This window comes from Pieris rapae, chromosome Z, assembly GCF_905147795.1.
Source record: "Pieris rapae chromosome Z, ilPieRapa1.1, whole genome shotgun sequence".
Classification (NCBI taxonomy): Eukaryota; Metazoa; Arthropoda; class Insecta; order Lepidoptera; family Pieridae; genus Pieris; species Pieris rapae.
This window is the reverse complement of record NC_059534.1, coordinates 985,368-1,000,004: the sequence shown is the minus strand read 5'-3', so window position 1 is coordinate 1,000,004 and position 14,637 is coordinate 985,368. Positions and strand designations below refer to the sequence as shown.

The 14,637-nt window shown below is 33.2% G+C and overlaps 1 protein-coding gene across 1 annotated transcript; it reads left to right on the top strand.

Annotated features, from left to right (window-relative positions):
- Window positions 1-7,454: 7,454 nt before the first annotated feature.
- LOC110993404 (aldo-keto reductase AKR2E4-like) lies at window positions 7,455-14,637 on the top strand. Its single transcript, XM_022259660.2, has 9 exons — window positions 7,455-7,571; window positions 8,033-8,128; window positions 8,645-8,709; window positions 9,839-9,938; window positions 10,947-11,057; window positions 11,752-11,922; window positions 12,359-12,556; window positions 13,241-13,349; window positions 14,341-14,637. The coding sequence occupies exons 1-9, from the start codon at window positions 7,524-7,526 to the stop codon at window positions 14,433-14,435; spliced, it is 993 nt and encodes a 330-aa protein (XP_022115352.1). The 5' UTR covers window positions 7,455-7,523; the 3' UTR covers window positions 14,436-14,637.

Genomic DNA, 14,637 nt, shown 5'->3' with positions numbered 1-14,637 from the left:
GTTAAAACTAACTACAATCGCTTAGTTATTAATTTAAAAAGGTTAAATAATGTCATTATTTTAAGTATTTTAGTTTGTTATGAAAGAGCTGGTAACCCTAACACAGGTATTTTTACTTAAAAGGGTTCCAAATCTTACACTTTGAAAAAAATGAATTAAGACTTTTTATTATTATACAAAAAAATCGATAGAAACTAGGCAGTAACAGAAGTACTTTTAATTTAATACTCTTGCCCCAAACCAACAGAGAATCAGTCTGCATACAGGAACTATAACAGTAGTGCACATGAAAACATTAGCCGTAGTTAGGCGCAGTTGTCTCCTAGAGAATCGAAAAAAACCTTTCCTAATTAATACCCTGGCTGCACCAATAGACTTTTTTTCTATGTGAGCATTTAGTATTCGCTCGAAAACAACGTGAGTAAACCGTGAAGCAAAAAGGTCGAAGGCGTGTGACGGCCACTGCAGGCTGATCACTTTCTTGCCTGATTGACAAATCATGAGACATATACAAAAATCTGAAAACCTATGTTTCTATTGTACAATAAAGACCACGAAATTATCAAAATATATCATTATATAATATATGATTTATATTATCTGTAAAATTCGCACTATTGTCAATTGTTTCCTTTCCATTTAGAAGTCTTTATTAGTCTTCACACCTTGGGTTACACTTTCGAAATTTATAGCAAATATTCACCAGGGATTTAGTGTGTCTTATGTTGAAAGAATCATTGGAATTGCTCCAGTTTTGGACTCAATATCACTAGCTGCACTCCACCCGAATTTATTCGGAAGCAGGTTGTGCAGCTTTCGGTAGATAAACTTTTAAATTAGTTAAACATAATTATTATATGTAGATAATGTCTATTGTGAAACATTGCTCTATTGTCAATAGTTTTTGCAGCATTAAATAGCTTTATTGGTCTTTATACCTATACACAATCGTGATTTATAGTCTATGTTCATCAGGGATTAAGGATTGTCATGATTAAAAAAAACATGTTCTTTAGTTTTGGAGCCTGTTCAATCAAATATACTATCAGTTTGAAGATAGAATACACGATTAGAAATCAAATTTTCCACTTCAAACTAATCTTGTCTTCGTCAATATCTAAAAAAGTCTCCCATACAAACAAACATTAAATGTGTAGCCGGAACTCAACACAAATCTTAGAATTTTTTCAAGGTAACATATAATAAATTTAGGGCTGTCAGCGAATATTAAAAAAATCAACCAACCTCTGAGCGCGAATTTTTTTCTGAAACTTTTCAGTTAATACCGTAAAACTATTAATCTGATTCTATCTAGATTTAGATCCTATAACCTGGAGCAGTTACTAAAATGCGAATAATTTACATCACAAAAACACCTGAAAACAACAACAACTGAACAGGATCGGTCCAGATAGATAATATTATTCGTTATTACATGAAACGTTATAAGATTTTATATTATTTTAAAAGACATAATATATTATTATTAATAATATAATATAGGAATTATTTGACACAATATTTTGGTACATGTAAAGTATGTTAAAAGAAAGAGGTTTGTATGATTATCAAAAGTGAAATAATTTATCTCGATATAAAAATGTTAGAAGTTTTATTTTCATTTAGTCAATGATGGGAATTGATCAGATATTTTAGTTAATTAATCAAAATCTATAAGTCTGATAACAAATCCCTTTTCCTTGGAGCTGGTTGCAAAACATACAAATCATTTCACACGTCGACCATGCAAATCGGTCCATGGATGGAGGAGCTGAACAAAAACAAAAGATCATTGGTAAAAAAGAATATTTTTGTCATTTGTTTTTAGAACGCGACAGAACACCGAAAATGGAGATCATACATAATGGATCTCCAATACACGGCCATACAAATAGTCCCTATTCCCTTAACCGTGCCTTTGAAGAGTAAAGTACAAACTTTTTGCGCCCACATCGATAAATAAAAATGGCAGCTATTAGTTTTGGGTCGTGGATGAGAACAGTCCATGTTCCATTCCATGTTCTTTGAAGAGTTTTCTTTCCTGATATCTTACCTAGTCATTTTGATGCCAAGGCAACTGCAGTTATAGTAATGCTGGAAGTAGTTTGTCTTCAATCTTCTCAGTCGGACCAGGTCAAGTTGAATAGCCTCGAAATTTTGGAGCCTTCCGCCATCTGCAGCTTCCGTTCATTAAAACCCTGATCGAGATCTTGGAAATATAAACGAAAACAAAAATTAGAGGGCGCTGTATTCCCCAAAGTTTACGCCATATAATTTTAATAATTAAAAATAATCAGTTTAAGAAACATAAATTATACTTTTTGAGGAATTACTAGGATATTGTTAACGAAACAGGTGAAGGAAAACATCGTGAGGAAACCGACACGTCTTAGAGTCAAAAAGTCGACGACGTCAGGCACTGGAGGCTGATCACCTTGCCTATTAGATTTTAAAATGATCATGTAACAGATTCAGAAATCTGAGGCAAACTCCCCAAAACTGTATCTTTAATTAATAATATTCTTCTTGTAATTATTATAATTAATAATAAAAGCCCCTATGATTTCCAATTCTTCCTTCTATTATATTTCTTCTACCTTCTTTGAGGCGCCCTCTTCTCCCTCTTTCCCTTGGTCCTTTCCATATAACAGTCATTAAAGTCTACATTTCATTATAGTCTTTATAATAGATAATAAATTATTTATTTCAGTATCAGCGAGGTATAGCTACAATCCCAAAGTCACTGACAAAGACCCGTATACTGGAGAACGCGTCAATTTTTGACTTTGACATTGACAGCGGCGATGTTGCCATTTTAGAAAAATTCGATTGCGGTTACCGATCGGATGTGCCTATTTTCTGGCAGGAGTACACGAATTATCCCTTCGAAAAGCAGGAAAAGGAGTTCTTCATTGACATGCCCGAATCGCTTCTTAAATGGAAAAATGGCGCCAATCTTGATATTGACTGAGACACCGCTAGATAGCGCTTTTATAAATAATTTCATTTAAATGTTTAATCTGATACACGAGAAATAATAATAATAAAAGTAATTTGTCTTTTATTTACCTTATTATACAAGCAGTCCCTAGCGTGGATAACGATATCTCAAAAAAATACTAAACCTATTTTGATGATGAGAATTCTCTATGGAACGGATAGTCCCATATATACCACAAAGACATAAATGTTTCAGCACATATTTTTGGTTTCCAAAAAATGTGTTTCTGTAATAAATAAATAAGAATAAAAAAATATTTACAAATATGTTACTATCCATCGCACCAATACCTGCACCCCAATGACGCATCACCATAAAAGGAAGATTGATTTTTGATTGGATGCTTCATATCGGTCCGGCAAAATCTCAACTACATGTTAACTCCATGTACAGTCCACTGCAAAATAAAGATTATTATTATTATTACTGCAATAACGAAAAACTCCCTAAAGCCTGGAATGCATTTGGATTTGGTTGGTTTAGCTTGTCCTCCATGCAATGATACACTCTACATAACATTACACCGACTCTTAATAATGACTAGAATTGAATTTATAAACTCGACTGCCGGCATCATGTATACGAACTTTCTAAGAATTTTGTTCTTTTGTTTACTGATTGAGATTTCTAGGATGTTGTTGACCATGACAAGGAGTCATGGATTTTATATACGTTATTATATTCTTAGTTGCTCATCTACTTTCAAACTGTAAATATGGCTAGTAAAAGAAAATCATTGTGTGATTAAAATGTTTTAATTTATATTATCTTGGTGATAAGATTTTTCAACATCACTTATGTTCTTTCTTTTCTATTGCGTGTATCACAAATTACTGGTGCATCAAAAGACGTCAGACATATTAGACTAGGTATACACAATAGCATTCAAATAAGATTCTTTTTTTAATATAACTACTAACACTAGTCTGAGATAAACGGTTTCTTTTTCCAATTCAAATTTTTCTTCTATCCATTTAACGAATATGTTAACTCCATATAACACCATGTACAAATTACCTTCTGAGTTGTTATATAGAGGTTACACTGTAATAATAATTCTATAGATTATTGATCGTGCACCTCATATCGGGTATTTAATTTTCTTATTTCGTTAAGTATAATTATTGTACTAGTAATAATTAAAGTAATATAATTTTTTATATTCACTGGCCCTGACATTTAATAATATTTTCGGGTTTAAAAATATTTATGTTTACCTAGCGTTTTCCTCGTACCCCTTATCAGTGGGATGTTGGTTTCGTGGTATTGATAAGGTATCAAAAAATTTGTTATTGATAATTGAGACACGGACAAAAAAAAACGTAGGAATAAAATTAAGTAAAGAGAGTGATCATTAATTGATCACAGTATTATCCACCACTAAATAGGTACTATTGAAATAAAATCCTTACAACTAGTAATATAATTTCGAACGATATCTATTAATTACAATAAATATCGATTAGATTAATGTTACGCGATCTTTACAGGCGTTTAAATTTTGACGTGTTATTTACACAGTACCTGGATGACTGAGCCTAGCTCGGCATTTTTTTTATTTTTATAAATTGTGTATTTTGAAAATTATATTTAAATACAAATTACAAACTTATAAAATGATGAAATATGAATATAATTATCGAATAAAGATAAATATATTCAAATTTAAGTTTTTATTTGACTGACATCTTTAAACGAGCAATTCTATGTTTAAGTTGATAAAACACGAATAAAATGACATTTTCTAGAAATGATTCCGATCGATAGATGTATCGCCCCCGAAACCCCCCTTAGGTATACTAAATTTCATGAAAATCGTTGAATAAAAAATGTTGAAATTGATAACCAACAAGTATACATAGACAAATTGTTTGTTTAATGTCAATCCACCATCTTAGTACTATACAGTATACACTTAATTTCAAATAGCTACGCCACTTTGAATCACGTCGCCTGTGTTGACAGTGTACAAATTTGAAGCGTGAAGTGGGCCTGTTAAAACTAACTACAATCGCTTAGTTATTAATTTAAAAAGGTTAAATAATGTCATTATTTTAAGTATTTTAGTTTGTTATGAAAGAGCTGGTAACCCTAACACAGGTATTTTTACTTAAAAGGGTTCCAAATCTTACACTTTGAAAAAAATGAATTAAGACTTTTTATTATTATACAAAAAAATCGATAGAAACTAGGCAGTAACAGAAGTACTTTTAATTTAATACTCTTGCCCCAAACCAACAGAGAATCAGTCTGCATACAGGAACTATAACAGTAGTGCACATGAAAACATTAGCCGTAGTTAGGCGCAGTTGTCTCCTAGAGAATCGAAAAAAACCTTTCCTAATTAATACCCTGGCTGCACCAATAGACTTTTTTTCTATGTGAGCATTTAGTATTCGCTCGAAAACAACGTGAGTAAACCGTGAAGCAAAAAGGTCGAAGGCGTGTGACGGCCACTGCAGGCTGATCACTTTCTTGCCTGATTGACAAATCATGAGACATATACAAAAATCTGAAAACCTATGTTTCTATTGTACAATAAAGACCACGAAATTATCAAAATATATCATTATATAATATATGATTTATATTATCTGTAAAATTCGCACTATTGTCAATTGTTTCCTTTCCATTTAGAAGTCTTTATTAGTCTTCACACCTTGGGTTACACTTTCGAAATTTATAGCAAATATTCACCAGGGATTTAGTGTGTCTTATGTTGAAAGAATCATTGGAATTGCTCCAGTTTTGGACTCAATATCACTAGCTGCACTCCACCCGAATTTATTCGGAAGCAGGTTGTGCAGCTTTCGGTAGATAAACTTTTAAATTAGTTAAACATAATTATTATATGTAGATAATGTCTATTGTGAAACATTGCTCTATTGTCAATAGTTTTTGCAGCATTAAATAGCTTTATTGGTCTTTATACCTATACACAATCGTGATTTATAGTCTATGTTCATCAGGGATTAAGGATTGTCATGATTAAAAAAAACATGTTCTTTAGTTTTGGAGCCTGTTCAATCAAATATACTATCAGTTTGAAGATAGAATACACGATTAGAAATCAAATTTTCCACTTCAAACTAATCTTGTCTTCGTCAATATCTAAAAAAGTCTCCCATACAAACAAACATTAAATGTGTAGCCGGAACTCAACACAAATCTTAGAATTTTTTCAAGGTAACATATAATAAATTTAGGGCTGTCAGCGAATATTAAAAAAATCAACCAACCTCTGAGCGCGAATTTTTTTCTGAAACTTTTCAGTTAATACCGTAAAACTATTAATCTGATTCTATCTAGATTTAGATCCTATAACCTGGAGCAGTTACTAAAATGCGAATAATTTACATCACAAAAACACCTGAAAACAACAACAACTGAACAGGATCGGTCCAGATAGATAATATTATTCGTTATTACATGAAACGTTATAAGATTTTATATTATTTTAAAAGACATAATATATTATTATTAATAATATAATATAGGAATTATTTGACACAATATTTTGGTACATGTAAAGTATGTTAAAAGAAAGAGGTTTGTATGATTATCAAAAGTGAAATAATTTATCTCGATATAAAAATGTTGGAAGTTTTATTTTCATTTAGTCAATGATGGGAATCGATCAGATATTTTAGTTAATTAATCAAAATCTATAAGTCTGATAACAAATCCCTTTTCCTTGGAGCTGGTTGCAAAACATACAAATCATTTCACACGTCGACCATGCAAATCGGTCCATGGATGGAGGAGCTGAACAAAAACAAAAGATCATTGGTAAAAAAGAATATTTTTGTCATTTGTTTTTAGAACGCGACAGAACACCGAAAATGGAGATCATACATAATGGATCTCCAATACACGGCCATACAAATAGTCCCTATTCCCTTAACCGTGCCTTTGAAGAGTAAAGTACAAACTTTTTGCGCCCACATCGATAAATAAAAATGGCAGCTATTAGTTTTGGGTCGTGGATGAGAACAGTCCAATTCCATGTTCTTTGAAGAGTTTTCTTTCCTGATATCTTACCTAGTCATTTTGATGCCAAGGCAACTGCAGTTATAGTAATGCTGGAAGTAGTTTGTCTTCAATCTTCTCAGTCGGACCAGGTCAAGTTGAATAGCCTCGAAATTTTGGAGCCTTTCGCCATCTGCAGCTTCCGTTCATTAAAACCCTGATCGAGATCTTGGAAATATAAACGAAAACAAAAATTAGAGGGCGCTGTATTCCCCAAAGTTTACGCCATATAATTTTAATAATTAAAAATAATCAGTTTAAGAAACATAAATTATACTTTTTGAGGAATTACTAGGATATTGTTAACGAAACAGTATGTAAATTTTCAAAACAAAAATTAAATTCAAACAATTTCAATAAATGTTTGAACCCTATCATCTTTTATCAAATTTCCAGCAAAAAGTGCAAAAATAAACACTGGAAACATATAAAACATATGTAAATGTAACAGCCCTATGTTGTTCAGTATTAGTATCAAGCTAAACCTCGTACAATGAACATGCTACCATTGGTGTTAATTCTTTTAAATTTCAATTATATTGTAAGTATTTTTAAATTCACACCATACACATATATATACGTAGTCATAGAAGATACACAATATCGATACTGTGAACTCATAGCTAAAATCTATGTTCAGCGGGAATTGCGACAGATTCTGGCGCTTAGTATCAAGGACATTGGCTGTTCATAATCTGGAGTACCTGAAGACTCTAGTTAATCAGCCCTCGTAAGGCTAAGGCCATCTTGATTTGCACCCCACCATCCCCAAGACAAATATTTAAACGAATCTCCATCGTCCAGATGATTCAATCCAGGTCCATGCACCAGAGTGGCTCCAGATATTGAGTAATTCCCACAGTTTTATAAAGAAGACTACTTGTATATCCACTTTTTATAGGATTGTCTTCTTTAAAAAAAACTACTAAAATTATAATTTATTGGAGAATTATATAAAATCTCCAGAAAGATGCAAAGTTTAAGAATTCTGTTTCTTTACAGATATGCGACTCCGATGGCGGAAAAGCCCCAAGGATACCTTTGAATGATGGAAATTTCATGCCTGCTATTGGATTAGGGACGATTGGCTTTGACGAAGTAAGTTAACACTGAGTATAAGCCTATCTCACCTGTGTCCTGTTACTAGATTAACGATAAAAATGATGAAAAATTACTCCATGGAGATCTTTCGCCGAGTTTAAGATACCATGCTGTGTTATTTGCTATTATTATTATCATTATTCCTGCATAGTAATGCATTTAGATTGTAAATTACGCTTGGCGGACCCATGCGTCTTCGTAAAAGTCCCCTCGGCAGTGTGCTGAGATGTTGCCGCTGCAGAAGGACCTGCATGGATCTGGTTGGCATTCTAAGTTCTCATGACACATGTGAATATCCTCCTAATACCTTTAGGTCGAAGGGAGAGAAGCACCTTCCTCCACAGCTTTTTGAGCGTTCATTTTCGTTTCAAATATTATGCGACAAAATTTAATTTGATATTTGAAATATTTTTTGATGAACTGTCTTACAGAAACAAGGAAGTGTTTGGAAGTAAGAAAAAAAATTGCAAAACTCTAACTAACCTTTCACAAGATTTCTTCCATTTATTTCAGAACGGACATGAACAAGACGAAGAAGTGGAGAATCCTGTGACTTGGGCGCTCAATGCTGGATATAGGTATGTTTTATGCGACATGAGGCTGACGAGAAGGCTGGCAAGTAGGGCCTTTAATGATACTCTATTTGCTACTTCTATAAGGTTTTTCATTATATATCTCTTACTGTACCTGATTCTTTCAACCAAGATGAGCGACCATTATTTAAAGCTTGACTTTTAGCACTAAACCTGCATCATTAACACTCTCCAAATACCCTCACACCATCATACAGCGCAGGCGAATTAGGTATTACTTAGCTAAATATATATAATATATTTTATTGACTTGTCCTATCGTAAATGTTTGAACCTTTTTATATATTATTATTTAAAAATTAGGTCGACTATATACTTACCAATAGTGCCAGATCATTCGAAGATTGTCATGACATTTCAAATTTAAATTTTAACACTAATAAAAATGGGGTGGCCTTTGCCCCTGGGTACACAGAATCAGTTATCGTAGATTAACAAGAACAATAGCTATAATGTGTATATTTTGTATTCTGATATAAGGCTATAAATAAATAAAAATATATTATGCATTCTATCATTAGCTATATATAAATAAAAAGAATCACGGAAAATTTTCCAACTTGATAATGAGCTAACGAGTTAATATCCGATTCAGAGTTTGTGAAGTATTGTCATACAGTTTAAATACTATTGCATTACAGTTTGTTACTTGATATTTAAATAATGATTTTTGTATACCACAAATTTAAAATATTATACATAATAATAGATTTATTTTCTGAAAAACTAATGTCTTATCATGAGAAGGTACAATAAAGTATTTGGCAATCAAATCCCCTAGTTTGTTTAATCTATATTTAGAGGAGTTGTTCGGACTAATCTGCAGCTGAGTTTCACCATCGGACGTTAAGAATACGAAATTCCACCTGCATCACCTCGTCGTCACTTCCACACCTGGGGTTTTTAAGGCACCTTTTGCACCACCACTATGTGGAACCATAAATACTTCAGTATTTCGGAACCAATTCAACTTAGCGTCCTCCAAAGAGCGAACCAATTCTTTACAGTAACGCACTAGTGAGCCTTCTGCCTTTGAGTGTCCATGGGCGGTATCATTTAGCATCAGATGATCCTCCTGCTGGTCCTGTTCTGTAAAATAAATATTTTGTTCTAGAATGATAGACACAGCCTCCGGCTATGAAAATGAAGAAGATGTTGGAAAAGGGATCCTCAAATCAAATGTACCCAGGGAACAGATCTTCATTACTACTAAGGTAATATTTAAATTGGCAACCGATAGAATAGTTCTTAATTTCTTCTATTAATAATATACCAGACGCAGTATAACCCAAGGTGTTGGTCTCTTCTATCCATTTCTTAAATTTTAATCTTCATGTTTCTGACGATTCATTTTCAAACAAGCGGATCAACGTACTCAGAAATTAAAGTCAACCAAGCCTTTTGGCCAAGACTAGATTTACCAGCAGGCTGAGTAGGATGGAGCCTGGGGCCGCAGATTTTGGGGACGGCATTTGGGACGGCATTTCATAGAAATGAAAAAGGCCTCTTGCATGAGGTGTTTTTGATGTTTTACAGATAGAACCGTTGTCTGCAACAAAAATTTCCGATGACATTTCTCTCTCACTAATCACTCTAAATTTGTAGTAGCAAACTTCTATATTCTAGAGTGAAACAACTAGTTCGCCCCCCAATCAGTGATCAAAATCAAAATCAAAAACGACGAACGAAATTTAAACGATTTTAAAAGAAATGATGACTTTCACCAGTATAATACGAGAAATAGAACTAATTTGAGTGTGCGACCAACCAGGCTCCAGAAAATAAACCACTCCTTATATGGAAATTGTATTCGTTTTTACAACAAACTCCTAAGCGAAATTAAACAATTATCAATAAAAATAAATTCAAAGCCCTAAATTAATTAATAAAGTTTTTTAAAAATGTGACGAATACTGAAATTATCCTTGGGATTGATTTGCTCTAGTTCAAACAATTAGTATTAAAAACTTGGCGATTGAAAAGAGTGGCGGAAAGTTTCTTGCCAGTTCTTCTTGCCCGCTCTACGCCCTTCACTTGCGAACTGCTAGTAAATGTAAATTTACAATTAATTTTTTTGACGTTCATAAGTGTACTTGTTTACCTAGATGAATAAAGATATTTTGTTTGTTAAAAGGGTGACTTCACAGCCTTGACAATATTAAATCCGCCTCTAGTCTCTACCCACGAGGGAATTTTAAATAATTAATTTCAATTATTTGCAGCTCGGTTTGGACGAACAAAGAGATGTTGTACACGCTTTACAAGGTTCCCTGACACGTCTGAACACTTCTTATGTAGATTTGTATCTGATAAGCAATCCAATTGCATTGAAGGTATGTTATTTTTTTACTAAATTACTTTTATTTAAATTATGGAGTGGAAGCCTGGTTATCCATATCACAGGTTCTTACCTAGTTTGGAAACCTAGTCTCCCAATACCGTCACTGTATTATTAATTATTATTGTTAATGTTTAAGGGAGAAAAATAAATAAATTATTATTATTAATTAATTATTATTATTATTATTGTATAACGATGAAGTCACACCTTAAAACCAGCTACAATAATTCCTGTTTGGTTCTTGGGGAACATTAAGCCCATCAGGAAACAGTTCGATCTAAGCTGTGAAAGATCATCAGGCCATCAGCAAGATATTGCTGCTAATTAACCAGTTTAATTAATTGGAAAAATTCTACATTTTGTGAAATATTCTGGAATGTACTGTGAATGTTATAAGAGTTGCAGGAAAATAATTAAAGGTGGAAATGCAGTTTCTAAATAGTTTTACAAAAACGACTAAGACACCACATATATGTATTTTATTTTTAATTTATTTATTACAGAAATATATACATTATCCTTACAGACAATACGATAATATCGAGAATCATTTAATAAAATATAATATTAAACACAGAAAATACACAATATCGCTACTGTGAATTCACTCTGCGAACATACAAATATGTCGATAGTGTCGGAGACAGCATTCAGTAGATATTACATAGCAACTACTTTGCTTTCAGCCGAACGACACTAGCTTTGATATTATAGACTATTTAGACACTTGGAAGGGCATGGAGGAAGCAAAACGCCTCGGACTCGCAAAGTCCATAGGTGTTGCTAACTTCAACATAAGTCAGATGGAGCGTCTACTATCGAATTGTGAGATACGACCAGCTGTTTTGCAGGTTGAGGTATGTATTTAAAAAGTTTATATTTCCTTGACTATTACAAATATATGTCGCAGATTCAAAGCGTTTAACGTAACCGACCAATTGTTAACAATAATAATAATACGAAGGTCAGAGCTATTTTTGGAAACCAGTTGCCGGAACATTACACTATTGTCAATGGTTTCCACAGCATTTAGGAAGTTCTTTATTGGCCTTCACACCTTAACACTAAATTAAATCACAATCTAAATCCTTTGTTCATCAGCGATTTAGGATTATAGTGATGAATGAATTTTTCAGTATCATTTCAGTATTCATCTCTGTAATACTAGTGTAGATCATCTCCTGACAGCATCAAATTGATGTTTCTTGCAAAAGCAATAGACCGTAGTCGTTTGACAAAACCATATCTGAATTACGATTCGCTAAACTCTAAATTACTCTGTAACCGTTTCAGGTGAACCTAAATTTGGCCCAAAATGAAATCCTTGAATTTACAAAACGGGAAAATATCGCTTTAATGGCTTTCATGCCATTTGGCTCGATATTTGACAAGTCTGCTGTACCACCTCCACCCAGGGTTGATGACGTTACAATGGTGGAACTGGCTGAGAAATATAAGAAGACAGTACCCCAAATTGTGCTTCGCTATTTGGTATGGCAAGATTTTTTACTTCATCTAAACTATAAAAATTGTCAATGGTATTAAGAGAGGTCGTGTCGTAGGTTCGATCCCCGGCTGTGCACTAATGAACTTTCTATGTGGACATTAAACATTCGATTATGAAACAGATACACACAGGCCTAAAAAGGTTGCCACTGATTTTTTTTATTATAGATATGATAGCGTTGGGAAAATTTCGTAACAAATTTCAAATAGTTGTCTATGACTTTGTTTAAATTTCGTACAAAAACATCAAAGTCATTGTCAGGTTGTAATGATATTTTTTATTTAAGCCACTAAGCCTAAGGCTCCCTCACGATATCTTCATTCGTACGAAGGTATTACGATGTTCTCGCTACAACCTTTGAGGTCCGGGTCCTATGTATTTATTTCACGAGAAATGGAGGTGATCAGCCTTCTTAGGGTTTAAGGCTTCCTCACGATGTCTTCCTTCGTACGAGCAAGTGTTAAATGCGCACAAACCTAAAACCATTTGTGCATAGCCGTGAACTACGAGCTCAGTCAGGAAGTATATTTGAAGTGTCACTTCGCGGCGGCAAACATTGTTGACATTGACATTTGATAAATGTGACCTACGTCAATATGTTCATTACACAATGATTGCGATTATTTTGGCGCCAAGATTGCATATATAACAATAATATTTCGTTACAGGTACAACGAGGTATTTCGCCCATACCACAGTCAATGGGTAAAGAGAAGAACGAAGAAAATATCAACATATTTGACTTTGAACTGTCCGAATCGGATATGGTTACTTTGAGTGAGTATTTAAAGATACAAATAAAGGGTTCAGTTCCCACTGAAAACAATAGGTGAAATTTTTAATGAGATTAATCAACTCATGCGATGCGCTATTATCGAACGGAACGAGGGAATCCCCCCCCCCCCCCACTTGCTTTTGGTCAGTGTATTTTATCGCGTATCTATTACGGGGCAGTTCCCCGTCGTAGCCCAGACTCCAGAGCCCCACAGATTCACAATCCACCCAAGGCAACTCATATTTTTTTGTTTTAAAATGAAAAGAGAATAACTTATAATCAATTGTATGAATATAGAGTCAGTGCCTTTTTAAATCTTGAAAGTGACAAATGACAGTCAATGATGCCAACTTTAAACAATCAACGTGCACAGCTATTTAGGGCAATTAAAAAAACTGTTAATGCTATACAATTTATATTAATCTGAGAATTCAATTCACTTATAATATTGCGCATGGCTATAACTGAAATATCAAAAAGAAATATGCCTAGATCAGAGAAACAGCTATCACACATGAATCTATTTTTGTTGGGTGGTCTCGTTTGCCAAATCGATTAATTTTTAAACTATATCTTCATACTTATTGTTGTATTCTAAATCTTTATTGATCGTCTTTGACTCGTCGACTTCTTCGATAAAACTACGCAGAGTATGTTTCTCTTTCTCGTATTTATCAATTTCTGTTTTTATTTCACATAAAACTAGTTCGTGTCCACTAAATCTTTCCAATTCCAGTCTCGTTTCTTCCATTTCTTCATTACAAACCACAGCGGTTTTCTAATGTAACATATTGTAATATAAAGTAATACCCCGGACTTACGCGATAGGTGGGACTGAGCGCTATCCGCGTATTCCGAAGTCGAGGTAGCGTAAGTCGGGGTATTACTGTACTATATTATTTTGTAAAATAAAGAAAGAAAAAAAAACTTAAATATTCGTTTAGATATATATGTATGTATTAATTGTTGATTGATACAACTGTTTTTTTTCAGGTCAATTCAATAAAAACTATCGCGTTGTTTTGCCTAGTTTCTGGCAGGACCATCCTTATTACCCCTTTGAAAGGAAAGAGAATCCAGATCATTAAGCACCAATATCTGAATTAATTCAGTTAATCTGTCTATACAGAGACGGTCTTTGTTGTAGAAGTTTAAAGTTAGTTTATTTCATGTATGGGTTTTCATATTTCGTTTTCATATACGATATATGAGTATCCCATTACATTTTAATAAATGGTTTAGAAATAACAATGTCAATGTTGGATTTGGGTAAAATAAAGATAAAAAATA

Bases quoted from the DNA above. Each gene is read 5' to 3' on its own strand.
- LOC110993404 (XM_022259660.2), top strand. From the start codon at position 7,524: ATGAACATGCTACCATTGGTGTTAATTCTTTTAAATTTCAATTATATT. The intron at 8,129-8,644 runs GTAAGTTAACAC...CATTTATTTCAG, and splicing joins GGACGATTGGCTTTGACGAA to AACGGACATGAACAAGACGA. The intron at 8,710-9,838 runs GTATGTTTTATG...ATTTTGTTCTAG, and splicing joins GCGCTCAATGCTGGATATAG to AATGATAGACACAGCCTCCG.